This window comes from Pongo pygmaeus, chromosome 4 (assembly GCF_028885625.2).
Source record: "Pongo pygmaeus isolate AG05252 chromosome 4, NHGRI_mPonPyg2-v2.0_pri, whole genome shotgun sequence".
Taxonomy (NCBI): Eukaryota; Metazoa; Chordata; class Mammalia; order Primates; family Hominidae; genus Pongo; species Pongo pygmaeus.
The window spans coordinates 114,846,402-114,864,793 of NC_072377.2; the positions used below are offsets into that span (position 1 = coordinate 114,846,402).

At 35.1% G+C, this 18,392-nt stretch overlaps 1 protein-coding gene across 1 annotated transcript in view; it reads right to left on the reverse strand.

The window, feature by feature from the left end:
- TMEM232 (transmembrane protein 232) overlaps positions 1-18,392 on the reverse strand; it is a 320,858-nt gene that overhangs the window by 215,338 nt on the left and 87,128 nt on the right. The window contains 4 exon segments of the mRNA XM_063665126.1: positions 4,664-4,767; positions 4,770-4,829; positions 7,172-7,271; positions 17,601-17,758. Of these exon segments, the coding sequence (XP_063521196.1) occupies positions 4,664-4,767; positions 4,770-4,829; positions 7,172-7,271; positions 17,601-17,758 (422 nt within the window).

Below are 18,392 nucleotides of genomic sequence, written 5' to 3' on the forward strand. Positions count from 1 at the left end.
CACCTGTGAAATTTCCAGATAGGTAGGACTTATTAGTTAGTCTCAGGAATTTTATGTATTTCAAACTTCTTCTTTTTTTTTTTTTTGAGACAGAGTCTTGCTCTGTCACCCAGGCTGGAGTGCGATGGCGTGATCTTGGCTCACGGCAACCTCCGCCTCCCAGGTTCAAGCAATTCTCCTGTCTCAGCCTGCCAAGTAGCTGGGATTACAGGCGCCTGCCACCACACCCAGGTAATTTTTATATTTTTAGTACAGACAGGGTTTCACCATTTTGGCCAGTCTGGTCTCGAACTCCTGCCCTCAGGTGATACACCCGCCTCTGCCTCCCAAAGTGCTGGGATTACAGGCATGAGCCACCATGCCTGGCCCATCAAGCAATCTTCAGCAAGCAACATTTTTCCAAATAAAAAAAAAATTATCAAACTTCAATGAATTAATATAATGATGACTACGTGATTTAATACAATCGTCACATATATCATCAGTGCAGAAGACCAAGAGTGAGCAATGTTGCTTGCTCTTGAGTTCTGTGCCTTTACCCTAAATCAGTCCTGCTCAAGGTGTGGTTGGCAGATAACTGCCATTTGCAAACTGTTAATGAGAGCACAAAAAATGAAAAACACACATTTAGAAACTTCCATAACAATTTGAAAAATAATTATATATATTCAGTCTATTAAAAATTAAAGCTTGTGTTTTTTGGTCTTTTCTATTTTAGTTTTCAGTAATTTGTTGTTATTATTATTATATTTTACAAAATTATCCATCTGTGATGGTTTGGAAATTTAAAAATAAATTAGGAGAGATCTTTTACCACAGATAGTTTGAAAAGCACTGAGCACTGCCTTAAATGACACCCAGAGAACTTTTTTCCCCTCCCTTTCTTCCTTCTTTCTCTCCTTCCCTCCCTCTCTTTGTTCGCTCCCTCCTTACTTCCCTTCCTTCCTTTCTTTTTTGGCTTTTATAACCACTTCCCACAGTTCTTTCATCTCCCTCCCTTGTTGTCAGCTTTGGGCTGTCATTTGTAGCTGGAACAATGCCTACTTTGAGAAGCCCACCTACAAAAGTGTTGTTAATCTACTGTTGGCTGAAAATTCAGATAACAACACCAGCTTAGATTTTATGCAAATTTAAGTACATAAATTATGAGTGTCTGACTAGGCTTTCTTTTATAATAGAAATGAGTTTTGAAGCATGGGCTCTATTTTGGCTGCTCAGGGACAGTTTTCTGGGTTTCATGTAGTTTTCAGTCATTTTGGGGGATGGTTGACATTGCCATGAAAGGATCTCCCCATACAAAGTGTTACCTGGATAATTTGACATGAATCACAGGATAATGCTCCTAATTTTAAGGAATTTATGCCTCAGTCTAATAATTCCTAGTAACCATTTACAATTACAGGACAGCACAAAATGTCCCAAACTTAGCTAATGCCTCTGGCTTATCAAAAAGTGTTAGAGAATGAGATTGCTAATCATACTAGAATGTAAACTCTGTCTTTGCTAGTTTTCAGAGAACTATTTGTACTTCAGAACAGATGAAACTATCTAATAAAAGGTCTACTGCATTGTAGCAGGGTTTAAATCTACCTTCTCCGAAGAACTATTATTACTACCATGTGACAACTGTGCTTAGAAAATTTAGCTTTGCTAGTGAGCAAAGGACAGAGTGGAAAACTCAATCCAGCATTCTGGCTCTGCTATCCAAAGAGCTAATTAAGTGTACCATTTGTCAAAGTCAATGGAAACCCTGTGTCTGGATCACTTAAAAAGACATTAAAAAGAGAAATGGGGTCCAACAGCAGAGGAAAGGAAATTTCCTATTCTTAAGTGGAACCCATGCTCATATGGCGTGTATCCTAATGTATCGTAATATCCTATAAAACGTTCAGTGCAACTTTGGTAGCACTTTGACAACAAATTAAGTAATTATGCCTTTATTCCAATGCATATAAGAACACTAAAAATCAAATACTTTACAGTGGCCAAAATATGGTGCTATGGACCTTTTAGCTTTATCAAATGATAAGGGCTATAGGAATAAATTCACAAATCCTCTGCTATAATATACTAAAACAATCATAACGAAAGGAGACGAGATTGATGCAAATGTATCTATTTCCATTTCTATCACTTTTATGTCTTCTTTCCTCTTTCCTTTCCCAGGTGAGAGAGATGGGTATTGAATGAGTAAATAGTCAACTGAACTGGAAAGGCTAGCTGTAGTGGAGAAATTGGGCTGAAACTGGGGAACTTTAAGATATGCAGTCCAGCACTGACTGAGTGCTGATTAGCCAAATCAGTAATTTTAGCAGCACTGTGGCTATGCTATCCTATATTTATAGTCTTTATATTATGAGACAAGAGGAGGAGGAAAAGAAGGGCAATAAACCTGATAGGCCAAACTCTGTTATAATCCCCTTACAGGATCACATGGATAGAGCTGAAATAGAATTTAGAGGAGACTGAATCTAAGCTTTGTTCTACAAAGTGGAAAAAGGCACAGAGAGATTTAGTGACTTGTCCCACTCTAAGCTGATATGTTCCTTTCATGTATTGACATTTTTGCCCCTTCTAATTCAGCCTGAGCTGTACAGCAGTAAGCTTCCATTTGCTTGCTGTGTGTGTGTGCACCAAGAGTGATAAAATGGATTCATTCTTAAAGAGAATCAGAATCAACATTGACAGTTGCCTACCTCATAACCAGACCATTCACATTGCTAAGATTTCATGGAATCCTATTTGTTTAAAGGAAAAACATTCCAATCACAACAGTAAGTCAACATACTTACATCCTTAGATGAAAATATTGTAGTTCACTGTCTACGGTAAAGTGAGGTCCTAAATATATATTTTCAAAAATTATTATTCATTTTTTGCATGGCATTTAATAATTTTATAAAGCACATGCTGTTTGTTTGTTTGTTTGTTTTTGCAATCTTTATAACAACCCTGTAAAAGAGTTAGGGCAGACTGATGATGGTGATGATGATGATGATGATGACTATGACAATAATGACGACTTTTTAAAGATATGCAAATGGGAGTTTGGTGAGATTGGTGGGCCTCTCCTAGATCACAGAACCAGTTCATAAGCAGATCTGTTCTCTTCATGATCAGTGTTCTGTCTGTTGCTCAATACCTTTCATTATCTATTTACTACTAAAACGTTTTTTATACTTAAAAACACATCCCTTTCTCACATGAGGCAATTTGTGCTCATTAGTAATTATAACCAGAAGGCTGAATTTACTCGGTAAATGTCACTTGTTATATAAATGGTGAACTAGTAATTTGCCAAAGAGAAAACACTTAGGCCCAGAAAGATTACAAATAGATGTGTTGGAATGTTTTTTCTTACATATTTAATTTACAGCCGATTTTAGAAAGGGCTTACAGAAGCATGGGAAAATTATAAGGTAACACATAACATTATCTAAAAAGAGACTCTTCCTCAAATTTCCTTAGGTGTTTCAACTTGCATAATGTTAAATGCATTTTTCCTTTTTTAGAAGTTGTAAGAAAAACAAATTTTCTATTTATAAACTATAAAATAATAATTAAGTTTAACAAAAAATAAAAGAAGTTTTTGAAATGCTTACTGGTCTTTTCTGGAAAATATGTGAGGAAAGAAAGGCATTATTAGCCCCAGAGATTAAAATTCGTCTTTTGAAGTATATTAATCTATAAGGTACATGCACAATTATATGGCTCACTGTACTTGTGTTTGCATAATTACTGTTTATTAAATACCAACAAATTATATAATTAGGACTTTTTTTTAAAGATTACTAATATCTGAGTTAGAAATTAAGAGATTTATCATAATCTAAAGATTATCATTTCTCCATTTAAACTATTTTTTAAAGTTTTCAGTTGACTTTAATAGCATATTAAATGTTGTTTCTTTTTTATTTTTAATTTTATTTTTATTTATTTATTTATTTTTTGAGATGGAGTTTCACTCTTGTTGACCAGGCTGGAGTGCAATGGCACGATCTCAGGTCACTGCAACCTCCGCCTCCCGGTTCAAGCAATTCTCCTTCCTTCAGCCTCCCCAGTAGCTGGGATTACAGGCATGCGCCGCCACACCCAGCTAATTTTTAGTAGAGATGGGGTTTCTGTATGTTGGTCAGGCTGGTGTTGAGTTCCCGACCTAAGGTGATCTGCCTGCCTTGGTCTCCCAAAATGTTGGCATTACAGGCATGAGCCACCATGCCTGGCCATTGAATGTTATTTCATATGAATTATGAAAGCATAAAAATACTATGTTTGCTTTCATAAATTACTTGCCCTTTACACACTTTCCCTTTAATAAAAATATAATATCTTAAAATGTTAACTTACAAGTCAGTCTAAATTATGTTGTAATTTTTAATTAAGTAGGTGTGATGGAACTTATGAAGAAGAAGGTATTATGGCATTACCCCATTTAAAGTAGTAGTGTTATATATTGACACCTCCATACTCATCCTATTAACTATTCTCCAGGAACTGTGCATATGGTTGCATGAAATTCGTGTCTTTGCTGTTCACCCCTCCTCCACAGCTAAACTCATCATTCTTCAATGTCTACTGTATTGATAAGCACTATTACTTAATCATAGTAATGATATCTGATGCATCATGCAACAGGATATATCCACCATACCAGATTACTCACCATATCAGAATCTGTTTTCTCATATCTTTTCTTATTTTCCACAGGGCTAAAAATGGATTCAGAACGGAGTTCTCTTTTACCTATAATTTCCAAGGCTTTCAGGTGAATTGCACATTTGAGAAGATGTTTGGATACTTGTGATATGATGCTCCAGAGAAAGAAAGTGCTATTGTAAGAAAAGTCATCCGTGAGAAATATTTTATTAATATTTTGCATTGTGTTTCATTTGTCTTTTAGCTATTAAACTATAATTAAATTCAGTACTTAGATGCAGAAACTGCTAGTTTCCTATTTAAGATTTATAATGTTATGTATGCCCCCTGGTGGTATAATAGAATACTAGAATGTAAATAATTTATACGTAAGAGTTTATATAATTCAGAACAGCAATTTCATAATCATTGAATGCCCAATTAAATATAGTTACTGTTCAACAATGCTTGGAAACTTCCAGATGAAAACAGATCAAGCTATAATAGATGCTGTATTCATAATGGATACTTTGACATTGTAATTCTACAAAGAAATCAATGTCATTGATTCTAGACCAACATTCTCCAGTTTTATTCCTTCTCAAGATGTTATTATTTACAACAATATGTTGTAAATAATAAAAACAAGATGGTATTATTTACAACAAGAAGATAATTTAACATAACACCACGTTATATTTAACAGAATCATCTCAGTGCTGCTCTTTGTATAAACTTTTAGACAAACTTTGGGTTTTAGTCCATCCACATGATGGAAAAATTAATAATGACCATTCTAATGGACAGCTATGTGGAGAGGTAGCAGCTGCTGATAGCTTCAGGTAGAAAACAGCCTACTGTTAAAGGTAGAGCTGTAACCTAAGGCTCTATTATATTTGGTAAGAGGGCACAATTTGGGGATTTTATTCTTGTATATTAAAGAAAGTTTTTTTTTTGAGGAGGGCATATCCTCAATAACAATCTAATATGAGAACTTGAGCTTTTTACTCAAATAATTTTTCAAAGTTGATTTGCCCTAATCATCTGAATATTTGGTAAGTCACTATGCAGAACACTGTGAGGAGTTAAGAAGCGGTTCTATAATTTAATGAAGATATAAAAACAAGTGAAATGTTAGACAAGAATTCCTATTCTATCTGTCTACAGCCACATCTGATCAGGACTTACGCTAATGGTACTAATTGATTAGTCTCTGTAACACTTCTGCTATTACCTTCTGTTCCCACCTCCATGACTTTTTTCATCAAATATAATTCCCTTTCTTTATCTTGAGCCTCTCTGTCCCTTATCCTACAACATACTAATATTTTGACTTTGTTTTATCCATCTAAACTATTGACATATTTACATATCAGCATAAATATTTATAGCTAAGCTTTTTTTGAAATAGTTCACAATTTTTGCCTTATGCTTAAATTTTCCCTCACTGTTTGTTTACCTCCAATCTGAATTCTGCTTCCACCTCTCCACTGGGTATGCTCCCCAGATCAGCAGTGATTTTCTGATTGTAGAAACTCATCATTTTTCAGACCTTCTACTATTTAATACTTCTATGACAATGTTGATCTTGAATTTCTCTCCTTAAACATAATCATTCCCTCTTACCTCCCTTATTTCCCTTTTCCTGGGCCCTGTTACACCAATAATCCATTAAATGTATGTTCCCCAAGATTTCATTCCTGGAATTAGTTTCTCCCTGCCCCTCGCCCTCAGCCACATTAACATGGATGACTGTCAATTCTATATCCCAGGCAGGCTTCACTTATTTTCCTAGTTCCAAACCTATGTTTTCAACTGCTTGCTGGGTATATATACCCGAGTGACCTTCAAATTCAATATGTCCAATATTTCTCCAAATTTTTCCTAGTTCAGAACATCATTATCTCAATTCTATTACTCAATATGCAAAACTTCAGCTCCCGCTTGAATTTCTCACTCTTCTTTACATATAGCTTAGATTCAGTGGATCACCAAGTCCAGAACCTTACTAAAATATGAATTTAACTTTCCTGAAATTCAGGGAGGTAGATACTATTACAAATAAGAAAACTGAGTCACAAAAAAGCTCATAAACTTAAGTGGCAAAGTGAAAAGCAGAATACAGAATGAGAATTACCAGCATCTGGAACAGGGAGTAGGTTGTGGGAATAGATGGGGAAGGGGGAGATATCAGGGTGCAAAGCTTCAGTTAGACAGCAGGAATAAGGTCTAGTGATCTATTTCACAACATGATAACTATAGTTAATAATAATGTATTGCATTTTTCAAAATTGCTGGAAAAAAAAGTAGAGTCAGATTTTAAATGTTCTCACCACAAAGAAATAACAAAAGTATGGGGGTTGGAGGGGCAGTGAGCTGAACAATGCAATCTGGCCCTGAAGCTGTGCACTTCAACACTGCACCTGTTATCTTTTATGAAAAATAAAATGCAGCTTACGTTCTTTATAGTGACAGTCTGAGCTTCTCAAAATATAACATAAAACATTTATAAGTGTAAAAATAAAAGATATTCTACCGTATAAATATGGTTGAAGCCTAAGTAAATGTTGTTTAAAACTTTCTAGATGACCATGCAGGAAAAATATAAAAAGTCGTAAGAAGACCAAATAGCCAATCTGTCAAAAGAGAAAAGAAAAATGCATTTTTGTGTTGCATCAATAAATGTTTAAAAACCATAAGAAAAATCAACCATTATATTATTACATTTTCTTTTGAGAAAACAATTTTAAACTCACTCAATATTATGTGGTTTTTAAATAACATTAAAACATTTATATCAAGATTGAAATGCTAGTTCAGCCAAAAAACTTTTATAAATCATCTCTACACTACATATAATGACCAACACTAAATGCTATTTTGTTCTATGCCCTTTAGAACAGTGTTTTTCAAATTACAAGTTATGCCCCTTAAGTGAGTCATGAAATCAATCGAGAGGAGATTTTTAAATAAAATAAAAGAGAAGAAAAAACATATTTTATTGTACAATTCCTTGTCTCAGTATATAAATGAGTGTGTATTATGTTATCCAAATTGCAGTGCAAAAGGTATTTCTTTCTATGCATCTCAGTCAAAACAGTTTGAGAACCATTGCATTAGATAGTGTTGAGAACTATACTACTTCTGTATAGCATGCTGTGCTAAGCTCCCTATTCCCTCATGAAAAAAGACCTCTCACACGGTCATTATTAAATAAGCAATGCAAAATCTTACCTCTGTAAGATTATTAAAAATATAGTTTGTTTTACACAGACTACATAAAATGGAATGTCTGCAAAAATATATAATCTGCAACATTTTACAGAAAATTATAAAAAACACATTAACTATAGAAATGGAATACAAGTTGCTAAATTGTGGAGAAGACCCAAATAACAGCAATAGCTGTCACTATCCTGTGTGTGTGTGTGTGTGTGTGTGTGTGTATCTCAAAATCCTCTTAACAGCAATGCAGTGTATCATGTAATGATATACATGTAAAAAGAAAATAAAATTAAAAAGATAAATCTAATGAAATATCAGTGCGTCATCCAAGACTATAAAGTAAATAAGTAACATTACTGGAATTTGAACCCAGGAATGTATGTATTGCTCCAAAAGCCATGAGCTTTCTACTATGGCAGTGATTTCCAAATTTTTATTACAAACCTCTATCATTACTAATAAATTTTGAGAATGCATCATTAATATTTATAAATGTATTCATAAAGTATAAACATACACCATTTGTAGACTTACAAAGTATGTAAAAATAACATGTTTATAAGGCATGCCCAAGGGGTCTCTTCATATAAACAACTTTGTTGTAGTACTGTGTTTCTCTAAGAGACCGAAGTTAAATGTGAAAAAAATATTTAAAAGAATATTGAAATACTCTAGATGACAGAATTAAAGGAAACTACTCTCATAGATATAGACAATGAGTGAATAACTAATCAGAAGGAGGATAATTCAATATTTTTCAAGGACTAGAGATAAATACTGAAAAGAATATAATATTCAAAAATGTAATGGGGACAAAATAGAAAATACATGACAAGCATGTCAGTAGGAATAACATCTGTATTTATATCTCAATTTGGTCATGGATTTCACCTTACCCAGAGACTATCTTTAGTTATAGCTATACTTGAAAAATGATTTTAAAAGCTTTCATCTTAATATTCTTGAAGGCCAAATTTTTATTGACAAATCTACCTTTCCATATTGTATACTGGACTTTCTATGTATTGTTCTTCATGTATTATTTGTGTACATATTCTCTTTGTTAACAGTTTGACAACTCAAGCTTTGCCTCCTACATTTAATTTCTGCTTGTCAGTTTCTCTTTCTCAGCTCTCCCACATTTCCTTCATTTGACCTTTACCTCCTTCTTCTCTCTATTTCCATCTCTTCTTCTCTTTTTTTTCTGACCCTTTTATATGGCTGTAAAATTGAAGGCTGGATATATTTATCATGTGTTATATTTTAATAGTTACATGTTTTTGGTTCTTGCATAGAATCTTGACGATCAGTGCATAGGTTTCTATTTAATACATATAAAACTGTTGCTGCTTATATGTTATTCTCTATACTTCAGTAAGCAGAATTCAGTCATTAAGAATATTGTACACTTAGAGCTAGATAGAAAGAATGTAAACAAAATATAAAAGAAAATAATATTTGGGGATCATATATTTCTGGATCTATTCAACCCTGAGTTACTTCTCCAAAGGAGAAACAAAACAATGCATATAGAGCGGGTGATGCATCTATGATAATACCCTTTAATAAAGCGTTCTGTCAAAAAGAAAAGAACAAAAGGGAGGTTTCCAATAGTCTTTCAGATATGTAATGAAAACCCTACAAAGGCAAGGAGGACAATTAAAATGGTTTCTTGCCTGGATTCAAAGTACTTATAGATAGAGAGTATGCTTATTTCCAACAGATAGTTATATTAGCTAGAATAATAAAGAGCAAGCTTTAAAAATAGTACATCTTGGGATTCCAGTTGAAGATGGCTGACTAGAGACACTGCATACTCATTCTCTCCAGAAAGAAGAACCAAAATTTTGAACCAATAATCACGCCTCAGATGGAACAACTAGGAGAGAACACTGGAGTCCAACAGAGAAGTTATGGGAAATACCTGAGACACAGAAGGTGACATGGTTTGGCTCTGTGTTCCCACCCAAATCTCATCTCGAACTATAATCTCACCTGTCGGGGGAGGGGCCCAGTGAGAGGTGACTGGATCATAGAGGTGGACTTCTCCCTTGCACTTCTTGTGATAGTGAGTTCTGGTTGTATGAAAGTGTGTGGCACTTCCCCTTTCACTCTCTCTCTTCTTCTCTAACATGTGAAGATGTGCTTGCTTCTCCTTCACTTTCCACCATGATTATAAGCTCCCTGAGGCCTCCCAGTCATGCTTCCTGTTAAGCCTGTGGAACTGTGAGAATATTAAACCTCTTTTCTTCATAAATTACCCAGTCTCAGGTACTTCTTTATAGCAGCGTGAGAATGAACTAATACAGAAGGGAAGCAAAATCGGCTGGGAACACATAGCGGCTTGCTATTGGGGGGAAGTGTGTAAGAACTTCAGTGGTCTACGTCCCTACCATGGACTGCGGCAATCTGAACCACAGCAGAGCTCCTCTACCCACATATTTCCTGACACTAACATGGACAGTGAGCTGGAGACCCCCGAAGGACATTGCACCAGACACAGAACTTATGCGGGTTCACTCACACCCCTGAGACCTAAGCAACTACAGCAGGGTACCATTGTGAGAGTATAGCCATCATGGGGCTGCATCCTCCCTTTAGAAACATAGCCTTCATATCTCCATATCCCAGGAACCCCCACTGACATTCCCCAGTGTCTACCCAGCAGCCTACAGTGACACAGCATTGCTGGACACAAAGGTGCTACGGGGCCCCAGTACTGTGGCCCCCAAGTAGTATTACTTCCCAGAAAAGAGATGGTGCAGCGCATTAACATGGCAGTCCCTGGGACAAAGGAAACCAAGGCACACACTTTCCAGAGCCTGCAAGCTTCCTGTCTGGGGCTATGAGAAGAAACCCTGCCTCAGCAGTAGCACAAATTCTGTGTTCAGGCTTGCAAGCAGAGAGAGAGAGATCCCATTCACACCCCCGACCCAGCACTGCAGCAGCAGTTGCTGCCACTGGGAACCCAAATGAGAGCCAGCTATCTGGGGCTGAGGGCAATGACCCTACTTCCACTGGTGGAGTGGCCTCTGTGTTCAGGCTCATGCATAGGGATTCTCTCTCCCCCTCTGCATACCTCTGCAGGCCCAGCCACTGCTGCTGCCACTGGAGGCTAGGGCAGGTGAACCGGATGGCTCCTTGTCTGGGCCTGGATAGTGACCACACTCCCACTGGTAGAATGACTACCATGATCAAGCTCATATGCAAAGGGCAGGGCTCCTTACCTTTATGTGTACCACTACAGTGCTGCTACAACTGAGAACAGGCAAGCTTGAGAGCTGCATGACTGGGGCTATAGGTGAAGACTGCATTGTAGCCATCTCCAACATCAGCATGCACTGCTCAGGACCCAGAAGGTTGTCCCACAACTGCTACTGCCACTACCTACACTATGCCACCTACCCAGGGAACCAAGAACTCACTCACCTGCCTGGTCCACCACTGTGACTACCAGGATCTAAGCAAACTACCTAGAGGCGCAAGAATTGGCCTGCCTGGTCTTGCTAATACCAGAGCAAGTATCTTGTACACTGGGGTACAAGAACAGGCATACTCATCCCATGGTTGCCACCACTGGGGACGAAAGACTAACCCATCTGGAATCCCTGTCCTCAATCAAAACTTCACCGTAGCCTCCAATCTTAACCACACTCTAAACCACTGGGAAATCATAGATACCACTGATGCTGTTTAAAGCCAAAGAAATCATATAGGGACTGCACTATTGCATGCACTCAGAATCAAATACAAAGGGCCCTACTAACCAACACTATGATACATCTTCAGGAAAAAATCCTCCACTGTGAAGGCAAATTCAAAAAATTGGAATAAGTGAATATTACATGAGATACACAGTTTACACAGTTATCAATGTAAGGAAACATGAAAAAACAGGGAAAGATGATACTTCCAAAGGAACACAATAATTCCCTAGCAATATATCCCAATCAAAAAGAAATGTGAGACATCACAAGGAAAAAAATCAAAATTATGATACTAAAGAAACACAGTTAGATACAAGAGAATTTCAAAAAATAATACAAAAAGTCAGAAAAAAACAATTTAAGATATGAATGACAAATTTATCAGAGATACATATCATACAAAAGAACCAAACAAAATCTGGAATTGAAGAACTTCTTTAATTAAATAAAAAGTACAATCAAGTGTTTAAACAATAAACTAAAACAACAATACGAAAGAATCTCAGAACCTGAAGGCATGTCTTTTGATATAACTCGGAGAAAAATAAAGAAAAAATAATGAAAAAGAAAAAACAAAGTCTCTGTGATATACGTGACACGATAAAGTGACCAAATACATGAATTATTGGTATCCCTAAAAGAGAAAATTGAATGAAAGGGTTCAAAAACTTATTTAACAAAATTTAACTTGGAATCTTCACAAGTCTACTAAGAGATTTAGACATCCAGATTGAGAAGACCCCATAAACCCAAAATACTTTTCCATGGTACATTACAGTTAAACTGTCTAAAGTCCAAGATAAAGAGAAAATTCTGAAAGAAACAGAAAGAAAAGTCATCTAGTCAGCCTTGAGCAGACTAAAAGTGGATTTCTCAGCAGAAACCGACAGGCCAAGAGAGAATGGAATGATATATTCAAATTGCTGCAAGAAAAAAAAGCTTGACACTTGAAAAACCCAAAGATACTATATCCAGCAAAATTATCCTTCATACATGAAGAGGAAATAAAGTCTTTTACAGACAAGCAAATGGTAAGAACATTCATCATCAATAGACTAGCCTTACAAAAAATGTTCAAGGGAGTCCTAAACCTGGAAGAGGAAAGACGATAGTTATTATCATGAAAACATACGAAAGTATAAAACTCACAGGTAAAGCAAAGACACGAAAGAGGAAAAGAAAAGACTCAAATGGTACCACAACAGAAAATTAGCAAACCACAAGGACAAACAACAAGAGAAAAAGAAGACAAGAATACACAAAACAATCATGATATGGTTTGGCTCTGTGTTCCTACCCAAATCTCATCTCAAATTGTAATCTCCACGTGTCAAGGGAGGGCCACGTGTTGAGGGAGGGAGGTGACTGAATCATGGGGGTGGTTTCCCCCTTGCTCTTCTGGTGATAGTGAGTGAGTTCTCATGACATCTGATGGTATTATAAGTCTTTGGAAGTTCACCCTTTGCTCTCTCTTTCCTGCTGCCTTGTAAAGAAGGCCCTTGCTTCTTCTTCACCTTTTTCCATGATTGTTAAGTTTCCTGAGGCCTCCCAGCCATGCAGAACTGTGAGTCAATTAAACCTCTTTTCTTTATAAATTGCCCAGTCTCAGGTGTTTCTTTATAGTGGTGTGAAAATGGACTAATACAAACCAGAAAACAATTAACAATATGGCAGGAACAAAACTTCACATATCAATGATAACCTAAATGTAAACAGAATAAATTCTTCACTTAAAAGATATAGACTGGCTTAATACATTTTTTTACAAACATAATCTAACTATATGCTGCCTATAAGAAATGCACCTTACCTGTAAAGACACAGACTGAGAGTAAAGAGATGGAAAAACATACTCCACACAAATTGAAATCAAAAGCAAGTAGGAGTAGCTATGCTTCTATTGGATAAAACAGACTTTAAGTCAAAAAAGGTTTTAAAAAAGGCAAGAACATTAAATAATGACAAAGGAATCAATCCAGAAAGAGGTTATTACAATTCTAAATATATATGCACCCAACAGGGAGCACCCAGATTCACAAAACAAATACTACTAGATCTAAAGAGAAATATAGACTCCAATACATTAATAGTGGAGAACTTCAACACTCCTCCCTTAGCATAAGGCATATTATTTAGATAGAATATCAACAAAGAGACATTGTATTTAACTTGGACTTTAGACCAAATGGACATTAAAGATATTCACAGAATATTTTTCCCAACACAACAATAGGATGCAGCACATTCTTCTCATTAGCACATGGAATATTCTCCAGGTTAGATCATATGCTAGGCAAAAAATAAGTCTCAACAAATTTTTAAAATCAAAATCATACCAAGTATCTTCTCAGACTACAATGAAACACAACTGGAAATCAATACCAAGAGGAACTTTGAAAACTATAAAAATACATGGAAATTAAACAACATGTTTCTGAACAACCACTGGGTCAATGAAGAGGCTAAAATGGAAATTAAAAAAAAAGTTTTGAAACAAATGAAAATGAAAGCACAATATACTGAAACCTGAGGGACAGAGCAAAAGCAGTGTTAAGAAGGGTGTTTATAGCAATAAATTCCTGCATAAAAAAACAGAAAGATTTCAAATAATCTAATGATGCACTTCAAGGAACTAGTAAAGCAAGGACAAACCAAACTCAAAATTAGTAGAAGGTGATAAATAATAAAGATCAAAGAAGAAATAAATGAAATTGAGACTAAAAAAGCAACACAAAAGATCAACAAAATGGAAAAGTTTTTTTAAAGATAAAATTGATCAACTGCTAGCTAAACTAACCAAGGAAAGAAAGGAGAAGGCCCACTCAAACATAATCAAAAGTGAAAAAGTAGATATTACAATTAATACCACAGAAGTACAAAAGATCATCAGAGACTATTGTAAACAACTATACACTAACAAACTAAAAACTAGAGGAAACGGATAAATTCCTGAAAACGTACAACCTACCAAGATTGACTCAGGAAGAAATACAGAACCTGACAATACCAATGAGTAGCAAGATTGAATCATTAACAAAAAGATTCCCCCAAAAAAGAAAAGTCCAGTACTAGATGGGTTCGCTGCTGAATTCTACCAAATAGATAAGGAAAAACTAATACCAACCCTCCTCAAACTACTCCCAAAAGTAAAAGGCGAGGGAACTCTCCCTAACACATTTCCCAAGGCCGGCGTTACCCTAACACCAAAACCAGAAAAGGTGCAACAAAGAAAGAAAACTATAGGCTAATATCCCTAATGCACATAGATTCAAAAAACCTCAACAAAATACTAGCAAACTGAATCCAACAGCACATCAGAAAGATAATACAACATGATCAAATTGGATTTATACCAGGGAATCAAGAATTATTCAACATATGCAAATCAATAAACATGATACATCACAACAGAATAAAGGACAAAAACCGTATGATCATCTCAGATGCAGAAAAAGCATTTGAAAAAATTCAGCATCCCTTCATGATAAAAAGTCTCCAAACTAGGCATAGAAGGAACATGCCTCAAAATAATAAAGACCATATACCACAATTAAATATCATTTCACTCCAGTTAGAATGGCTATTATTAAAAAGACAAAAAAAAAATACACATGATGGCGAGGATGCAGAGAAAAGAGAACTCATATGCTATTGGTGGAAATGTAAATTAGCACAGCCACTATGGAAAACAGTGTTTAGGTTTCTAAGAAACTAAAAATAGAACTACCATATTATCCAGCAGTTCCACTAGTGGGCATTCATCTTTTAGGAAGAGAAAGAAAATCAGTGTATTATAGGAATACCTGCACTCTCGTGTTTACTGAAGCACTCTTCACAATAGTAAAGATATGGAATTAACCTAAGTATCCATTAATGGGTGATTAGATAAAGAAAATGTGGTGTATATACACAATGCAATACAATTTGGCCATAAAATAATGAAATGTCATTTGCAGCAATATGGATGGAACTGGGAATCATTATGTTAAATGAAATAAGCTAGGCACAGAAATACAAATACCACATGTTCTCACTCACATGTGGAAGCTAAAAGACTTGATCTCATGGACAAAGAGAACAGAATAATATTATAGATATCAGAGACTAAAAAGGATTGATAAATGGGAGGGGAAAATAAAGAGAAGTTGGTTAATGGGTACAAATATACCATTAGATAGAATGTTTGATACTAGAATAGGGTGACGATACTTATCAACAATGCTTTGTATATTTCAAAGTAACTAGAAGAGAGGATTTGAAATAATGCAAACACATAGAAATAATAAATACTCAAAGCAATGGATACCCTAAATATCCTGACTTGATCATTACACATGCTAGTCATGTAACAAACACTAACATGTACTTCATAAATATTTAAAATGTTATTTATATATCAATAGAAGAAAAAATAAGGTAAAAATTAGTAAATCTGAGAACCAAGGTAGATGTGTAGCATCATAGCTGAGAGTTCACTGGACTCTGGAGCCACATTGAATATCAAAACTCTCTCTGCTTAGACTTTGGGCAAGTCACTTAAAACTCTCTATGCCACAATGAGATGTAGAATATGTGAAATCATGAATAATCCTCTTAGGATAGTTGTGAGAATAAAATAAGTTAATGTGTCTAATATATTTAAAGCACTTATCATTGTGTAAGGCACATAGTTAAGTAAGGTTTAAGTGTTTGCAGCTGCTATCAGAACTGGTACAAATTATCTGGCTTTGCAGATAACAGGGCATGCGCAAAGTATAAGCAATATGCTCCATGCATAAAACTATATTTTGTAGCTATTTTTCTCTTGCTAGCAGAAATACAAAAGGCAAGAAATGGAGAAAGGTCACTGAAGGAGATGAGAAAGAAAGGAGATAAAGCCAGACTTGCTCCATGTTTTTCTATTCCATTTTAAAAATTTTATTACATTTATTTTTTCATTATAAATATGTATATTTACATTTTATTTTTATATATTTTATTTTTACTTATATATATTGTTTTCATTATAAATATAAATACATATTTTAGTGGACAGTTTTGGAAATACAGAAAAGAAAAAAAATCATCATAATCTCACCATCCCAAAACAGTTATTGGTAATATCTTGACTATTTTCTTCAATCCTCCATCTAAGCAAAGCTCAGTTTTTTGCATGGTTAATTTCTCTTATGTATTCTCTGTATCTACTTTTGCCTGGTCTCCACGAGTCTTTTACTACCAAATGTGTCAGAGAGCATCTAAGCTTGATTTACAATGACTGAAATGTGGTTGTCTCCCCAAAATGTTCAACTGATAGACTGATTCATCAATGTTCTCTCATGCTCGATTTCTAACAGTTTATAATCAAAATTTAATTTAAAAACATTTCTGCATAATCAATTTAATTTGTTTCATTCATATATATATGAACATGTGTGTGTGCGTATATATATATATATAACCATCTTAAAAAATACTTTTAGCCTTTCTTTTCTTTCTTTGCAGTAAAACCATTAGTTAAACTACATTTGTTTGACTAATAATATATTTTACAGCAGTCAACCATGATCATCACCAAGAGTGAAACAATATGATCTCAAGGACATTATATATGAGTTACCTGAAAAGAGTTTTTCATTTTTATAGATCTAAAGTGCCATAGAATATTAGAAGAACAACTAAGCTTCCCAAATTGGGCAGCTATTTAAGGTTATTTGTCAGCATTTTTAAATGGCAAAGGAGGTGGCATTTAAAAGCCCTTAAAATAGAAAAGAAAAACTATATATATACTTAGAGAAACAGTTAAGTATATTGTTTTTTAATGAAATGTTATTTTCTTATGTAGTTTGTGAAATTATATTTTCTCAAACTATCTCCATTTAGATATTAAGCAATAATAATGTACTACTCACAATTAGAGAAGATTAAACTACCAAACAAAAGAATATTCTATAATAAAACTAAATGTTCTGTTTTGATCCTAAAACAGATGTCATGTTGTTACATGCAGTATGTGAAATATTTAAAAACATTAAGAAGTTTTTCAAAACATACCTTTGCCAGCTTTATTTCAACTGAATATAAATATGTTTTGAGGGATGCATCACAACAGAGTCTGTATAAAACCGATTCCGCAACAAAAAACAAGGCAGGCAGATGATCATAATCAAAGGAAGCATGGTCCAGAGATGCATAAAGCATATTTAAAGCTTCTGAAATATTAAAAATACAGAAACTGCATCATTTGAAAATCATCCTGTTTTTCTACATGCTATAATTACTTTTTGTAATTATTTCCTGTCATTAAGACCAAATTGCAGTTTTAAAATATATTTACAACTTCTTTGACACCTTTCTCATCAAGAGGTGATGTCTACATGCCCTTCTTCTTAAACTTGAGCAGGCCCTGTGACAGCTTCAACCAATAGAATGTGGCAGAAATGACACTATGTGACTTCTAAGACTGAATCAGAAAAGGCACCACTGCTTCCACCTGGATCTCTCTCTCTCTCAAGATACTAGCTTTGGAACCCTAAGCTGCCATGTAGGAAGTTCAACTCCATGGCATGAAGCAACTGAAACAGAAGTCACCAAGGTCGAGAGGCTAGAGGAAGGAAGAAATGTCCAAGGGGGCTCAGCTATTATAGATCCAACACCATACAGGCTAAATAAATCACCAGGCCACACACATCGTGGTGGAGAAATAGGACAAAACCAGATGATAAAAGAGTGCTAAAGATAAAAAGGGAATAGCAGAAGACTAGAGAATCAAGGTAGAGGAAACAGGGCCACTCTGTGAAGCTGAAGGAGGAAGAATATAGAGCTAAGAGCCTAGAGAAAACAGGT